General features: G+C 40.5%; 1 protein-coding gene across 2 annotated transcripts in view; it reads right to left on the bottom strand.

The window, feature by feature from the left end:
- The window catches only part of LOC106536572 (coiled-coil domain-containing protein 50), a gene marked incomplete at its 5' end in the record, with an annotated part of 11,934 nt that overhangs the window by 2,199 nt on the left and 2,567 nt on the right, over window positions 1–7,168 (bottom strand). Inside the window, 6 exon segments of one of the 2 annotated variants that reach the window (XM_014033876.1) lie at window positions 240–340; window positions 416–498; window positions 610–735; window positions 1,012–1,056; window positions 1,199–1,350; window positions 2,418–3,338. In XM_014033876.1, coding sequence (XP_013889330.1) covers window positions 240–340; window positions 416–498; window positions 610–735; window positions 1,012–1,056; window positions 1,199–1,350; window positions 2,418–3,338 — 1,428 coding nt within the window. 2 annotated transcript variants of the gene reach the window in all.

Here is a 7,168-nt window from a genome sequence, read left to right as displayed (position 1 = left end):
ACATATACAGTATATAGTTTCCTGCTCCTGATTGCTACTGTTTTAAGAGGAAGCAAACACTGTGCTTCAGTAAAACTCTTTCAAGCCAGTTTCTTGTCAGAAAATTCTTTTATACTGATTAAAACACTAAACATATCCAAGTTAAATTTAACACAGTTATAGCAATACTTGTGTCTTGCATTAAAATAGATGATTATTATTATTCTTTATGTTTAAAGGGTTGGATATACACCAAGTACCTCTGTAAGCAGCATCAGGTCTTGTGGTGGGACGAGCGGAAGCAGGGTGGACATAGCCAGGGTTCACATTCTCATAGTCATGTGTATGAGGCTGAGGAGGCCTGAGACAAGAAGAGGAAACATCAATCATTTCTGCTCAACATCTGGAATCTTTTATTTTAAATCTGGCTTCATACCTGGCAGATTTGTGTTGGTTTCTCTGCCTGTGATGATCATATTCGTCTCGTGTTCTGGGCCGTACGATTTCCTCTGAATTTGCCTGGAAAACAACAAAAAAAGATCATTTAAAAAAGGAAGAAGGGGAAAAATAAAAGATGTTTGTACAAAATGAGCACTTTTTTTTTAAAAACAGGTGTTAGGGAAAAGTTACCCTGTAGCTTCCCTCGTGCCGCCTTCTCTCCATCCCCATCTTCTCCGAGGCCAACCTCTCTCGCTCCTTCTCTCGATTCTTTCTGTACTCTCTCTTCTCGTGTTCCGCCAGGCGTCGGGCTACTTCCTGCCACAACAAAAACACTAGATCATCAGCACAGACAAAAAATAAAAATAAACCCACACACATCACTGTCCAAGAGGATTTTAGAATTTAATGGCATAATTCCTTCAGAAGAACATAATGCTCAGCATACAGCTCATCTATGAAAGCATGAATATTATTTCTCATTGCGTAATGCTTGGTTCAGACTCAGCTATAAATCAGCTGAGCTGGGTAAACAGAGGGAAATCAAAAACATGGAAATGATGCATGACAATATAAAAACGTTTCCAGACTTGCCTCATCTTTTGCCAGTTGGGCTGCACGAACATGCATATTGCTTGCCTGAAACAAAAAAACATTACTGTATTTTTGTCAAATATTTGATCAAGACAACCTCATTAATAATAATCTGGTGTGTGACTATACTTATCCTCGTTTTGCGTGAAACTCATCACCTAAAATGCTTGTCTAGTTAATGTCTCACCTTGATTTCCTCCTCTTGGAGTCTTCTTGCAACCTCCATGTCCTTCAGCTCCTGCTCGTGGAGATCGAGAGTTGTCAGCCCCTGGGTGGCCTCCCTCAGCCCGTACTCCGTTTCTGGTATGACCGTCCCACTTCCTTTGTGCACAATACGACCTGCAGGTGAATTCAAATCACGTGAGCAATCAAATGAGAGTCAGTTGTGATGATTATTTAAATAAATTAAATTATGTAAAAAAAATTGTCTGAAAATTGTAAAAGCATCCAAACTACAGAAAATCAACATGTCGATTAACTAMGTTATGCTTAAAGAGGGGTATTACGCATTTTCCGGGCACATAGTTCAATTCTTTGTTTGAAATGACTTGAAAATGGCCTCTGTCTCTTTAAGAACCTCCTGCCATTTCTGACACCCCCACTTCAGCACATCTTCAGAACAATGCTTTGGAGGAGGGGAGCTCTTCTGCAGACTGAGCTCCAGGGTGGAGCTTTGTACAAATAGGTGGAGCTTTGTACCAGCAAGTGTTTAGGCAGCTCGATATGGCTGTCACACGAGATTCAAGGATTTCTTAAACATGAATGAATGAGTCAAAGCAACACTCGAGGTATGTTTTTGATGAGGGAATGAGGTGAAGGTAAAAAAAATTATCGATTTTGCATAATTCTACCCAGGTGATTTACATGATTTACAAATAAATGTTAATTTTATTGAATTTTTATTAATTGGTTGGTTGGTTAATAAAACCTTGAATGGCTCATTAAAGTGAAGTTTTTTTAAAATCATAAAGGCATCTAAAGGGCTGCAGTGCATCTCCACTGGTGTTTACCATTTTGTTTCCTTTATTAATTTAGTCACATTTGGGATAATAAACTTAAAGACTAGACTTTAAGCAGCAGCAAAACAATTAGATGAAATTTGATGAGATAATACAACCAGCTTGGCAATCCTGAAACCCTTTCTTAATGCCAAAAGACATTAGTTCATTTGGATTTTTTTTCTACAGGAAACACATCACACCAATTTCAGCCATCAGGGCAATCGTTATCGCCGCTGTAACTCGGCAAACACAGCAAGAAAAGAGCAAGACCCCAAAGCACAAGAGCAAGTCTTTTCAAACCATCAGAAACATTTTATTCTGATTAAAACCCACCACCTGCAGAAACCAACAGCAGCAAACCACACAAATGCCCCCATAGAGCCTGGGGGAGGCTTGGGGCGGTACCTGTCTCTTTATGACTGCTGTCCCCCTGCTGGGGGTCCCACGTCTCCCTGTCTCCTTGTCCTTTAACATTCACGCATTCGTCAAACACTTCCACAGGGTTCGAGTGGACACGCAGCCAGCTCCTGGCCCTCCTCTCACCGCCCACCTCGTCCTCCTCCCACGAGGACCTGCTCTCTCTGGGCCGGTCTCTACTGCGTCCTTGTTCTATAGAGTCCAGATCAAGACACCTGTCCCTGCTCCTGCCTCGTCGCTTGTCTTGCAAAAAGTCCTCTTGGAGATCCCTGTCCCTGCTCCTGCCCCGTTGCCTGTCTTTGTCTTTTTGTCTCGGTCTGTCCTGCTCTCTGTGTCTGTCTCCACTCGTTCCTCGATCTCTGAATTCTTCCCTGTCTCTCACTGGCCTGAGGTCCTGCTCCCTGTCTCTCCTATAATCTTTTTCTACACGCTTGTCCAAGTTATAATCTCTTCCCCTGTCGTGTCTTTGTCTCTCTTTGTTCCAGACCTCATCTCTCTCTGAAGGACTATTTGGTGAAGGTGGTCCAGGAGGTCTCTCCGGTCGCTCTTTCCTCCTCACCACTCGATCAGCGTCTCTCCCTCCTTCTTCTCTGGCTCTTCTGGTATGTGCAGATTCAAACTCTGGATATCCGTCTTCGTGCTTGCCTCTGGAGGGCAGCAGGTGCTCCGGATATGGATCTGCATGCCTACTACGCCCTCCGTCGGTGGTCCCCAAGTACTGCTCCGGATGTTTGGAATGGCTACGAGGGGCCGTCGAGTCTTGTCTCGGGTGTCCGCTCTTTTTGGGATCTGTTGAGTGTTGATCTGGAGTGTGATCCCGAGGCGAGCGCTCCAGAGAGTACAAATCGTGTCGGCCAGGAGACCGTGATTTCTGACGGGTGCGTTTGTCCACATCGAGGGAGTGTGCAGCTGAGCAGGATGGAGGGGGAGGAAATGTAAAATAAATAAAAATATAAAAGTAAAAAAAATAAAAATAAATAAAGACAGGATGATAAAAGGCCAAGACAGTAAGTACTAACAGCACCTGTGAGGAGAGGAACGATTAAAAACACAAAAAAGGATCAATGGAAAAATGTGAAGTGACAGACGCACCCAAATGTCAAGAAAGGCGTGTCTCTCTGTGAAAATGACAAAGTTAGGACAAAAAAAGAGACAAGTGTATTATATATATTCAATAAAAAAATTGTGTTAGAAAATGAAAGAACGTCAATATGTTTAATGTAATATGTGGTAGCCAATAACCCATTTAAACTTTTAGCATAAATATTCAGGAGAAAGAGTGTGGCTGACCAAGTAAACTTGAAAAGGAAAAAAAAACACCTCCATGAAACCGGTCTGCTGAGAGGGCATGCAACAGACTAAACAAATGAGTACAAATGCCCATGTTAGAGAAGCCAAAATCAGTCACTGCTGCTCAGAGTCACTGCAAAAGAATTTATGTTACCCAATGAGGTGTTCGAAAATGAATCCATTGTTGCTCAGTAAAAAAAGGCTGAAAAACAGTTTTACGAGTAGGCTCATAAAAACAAGAATGGCTTAAGTTTTTTTCTYTCTTAAAAAAAATCCCTCTCATTGTTGAGGCAAAAAGCAGTACGACAGAAAACCTAACTTGGCAGTTTGTATCCAACAAATGTGAAACATTTCAACCTCAAAAAATGCCTCCAGAGAGATGGATGTACTGTTGTTATTCACTTTGAGGAAAAAAAGTCACAACTGCTCAACAACAACGTCGCCACCCATGGTCACAGTTATAGCTGAAACTAGAGAGCCATCTGATWATTTCAAATGACTTATTGCTTATTTTACAGTGTTGTTCTGCCATTATGTTGGTTTGTGTGTGACTGATCCACTGGATTACGATGAACGCAGTCAGGAATCTAATTTTTCTCGTTAGAGACACTCACTTATTAGAACAGTTTTCCAGATGTTTTATTCTAGGTGCATGTTTGTGTGTAATGTAAGGCTGCAATGAAATGAGACGAGATCTAAAATAATTCAGCACTCAACCACAGAATAATACTCCTTTTTATAAACGACTCAACACGTAGAAGTTAGTTGCCACTTTTGTGACATCTGTCCGTCATAACACAAGGTGCAAAGTAATTGTGTCACAGGTAGCATGCACACACAAACTCTGCAGACATTTCTCGAGTGGCAACTAATAGGTTGTACAGCAGAGATATTGGGGCTGAAACTGGCCCAAGTATTGCAGTGAATATATTGGCATCTAAGTGGCTTAGCGTCATTCTAAACACCTGCTACATGGAGCTAAAGCAACAAGCTAGATTTAGTCTCAACAGAGACGTAGCAGCTTTTAAAGGTCTGACAGCAGCATGCACTTACCCTGTCCTGTTTGTATCAACAAAGAGGCCAGATAGTCTGCCTACAAGTCCCTGACATAAGCTCACAAAACAAAAACTCACAAGACACAAGCGCACACCATTAAGAAACAAAAAAAAATTAAAAGAAAAAAGCTCACAAAAGGTGAGAACAACTCAATCACAAATATACCTTTGGTGTTAATTTAAAAAATAAAATAAAAAAAATGTGAGCTTTTCTTACATTAAGACTGACCTTTGACTTGTGAGCCTTTGCCAGTGCATAAGTCTACATGAGTCTGCACAAACTTCAGACAACCAACTTGAAACAGTTAAACAGAAAAATATTCACTTCCTGTGTCACTGATGCAAAGTTAAAATTATCCGTGCATAACKGTTTCTGAAAATACAAAAAGGGATACAATAATGTTTAATTTGAGTAAAGAGCTTTGCTTCTTGCTCACCATCTGGTTTATGACATCTGCCTTACTCAGAAATAAAAAAGTTAAAATTGTTCCAAGGTTTTAAATACACTCAAAATCACACCCATGACTCTAAAAAACAAATCTGTAAATCAGACCTCAGCGCTGCACTTTCAAACGTCTGGTACATTTCAGACTGTTAAACCCATGTACTTCAGTGGTTACTTTGAATGAAGACAAAATTACTGTTGTGTTCTCACCTAGTGGGAAAGTTCAGCAACTGTTTTAAAAAGTGGTCTAAACTGTGCTTTATAAACTCTTAAAAATGATCATTTTGGTGAAAATAGAACACATAACAAGAGTCTTATCAGAAATGAGCAATACTGATAACAGTTCATTCTTCATATATTTTCTTGTTATGTTGTCCTGTACAATGGTTGTGTTGAAAATGTTGGTGTGTGGCCACAGTACTGTTTGTTTTGTTTTTGTCCTGTTCATATCATGGAGTGTGTCATGACACTGAATTTTACAAGGTGTGTAATTGATAACATGAGAATTTTGACAAAGACACTGACTTCTCTGACTGACTTTAACTTTAAGCCTATTTTTATTTTATTTTTATTTTTTGTCATGATTTTGGGTCTACGTTAACATGAACAGTTGATTGTGGTTTAGTTAAAYGTTGAGTTTCTGTTAAACCTGTTATTCTGTGACTCACTTAAAGCTGGGATATATATATATATATTTTTTGGGGGGGGGTTACATACTGACAACTCTTCCTTATTTGAACCAGTAGGAACTGTTCATTCTTTTTACAGCTCCATGTCTCATCCTTTTTGTGTTCACTGAGCACAGAACCCTAATAGACTTTTCCTTGGTGAGACAGAGGATTGTCTTCATACAGTGGACAGCACCTGTGCTCCGCCCCCTTTTAATATCTCTTCTTGCCTTGTACGCCGCTCTCCTTCTAGAATTAAGTCTCACAAACTTTCTCCAACTTTTGCTGTTCAGGCCTACCTTCTAGYCTGGCCTGATGATTTAGGGTCAGGATTTCCTCAGGACTATGTTTGGTTATGTGGTTGACATTTTTATGAGGCAATTCCACCTAATTGGTCAGGTACTTGCACTTTAGTTGACCTTTCTCCTGCAATCACAGTGGTAGATCAGATCATGACGATCATAGGTCCAAAAAGTTGATCATGGTTTCTACAGGTGAAAAGGTTGCGGGTGGCTTATTTCCTTGGTGGRGCACAGTTAACAATGCTTATAAGTTAAATTCTTTACATAGTCGTCTGGAAAATTTGACTTCCTTTGTCGAAGAAGGCTTTTCAGTACTGTCTCCTTCCATTGTGGCATCAAGAAACGTACTCCTTCAGCACCACACGGCTTTGCATCTCTTATTGGCTTCCCCAGGGAGGACTTTGTCATGTCATCGGACCATCGGATGTGTTGTTCCTACCTCCCTGACGTCTCTGGAAACATTTCTATGACCATCGATCATCTTAATGGTCTTGTTAAGAACCAACACACCAACCAACACAAAAATATAATTAAAAGAGTTCCACATTCCTACAGTCTGTTAACAGAAATGAAGGCAGAAGACACCGCTAATCCTCCCAGCGGGAGCTGGTGAGATTGGTTCGCAAATGGCAGATCTGGCAGCGCAGATTTCTAGTTCCGTTAAGCTTATTTTTAAGGGTGCACGATAGTTATCGGCCCGATATCAGGGAATTATGACGTCATACTTATCGGTTCGATATCATAACAAACAGAACCGATAATATATGTACATGTTTGCCAGCGCTGCTTTATTTTTATCTGTTTTGGTCAAACCGCTTCCCGTCCGACACGACCCGAGCAACCTTCAAGTTGCGTCGGAATAAACAACTTTCTCACTAGAACAATAATTAGAATACTCTGTGCTGAAAAACAACCAGTCATTTTAAGAATTATTTATATTATTTTACCAATTAACCAAGTAAGTAAGTAAGTAAGTAAG

The sequence above is a fragment of the Austrofundulus limnaeus genome, unplaced genomic scaffold (genome assembly GCF_001266775.1).
Source record: "Austrofundulus limnaeus strain Quisiro unplaced genomic scaffold, Austrofundulus_limnaeus-1.0 Scaffold1879, whole genome shotgun sequence".
Classification (NCBI taxonomy): Eukaryota; Metazoa; Chordata; class Actinopteri; order Cyprinodontiformes; family Rivulidae; genus Austrofundulus; species Austrofundulus limnaeus.
This window is presented reverse-complemented; position numbering and strand designations above follow the sequence as displayed.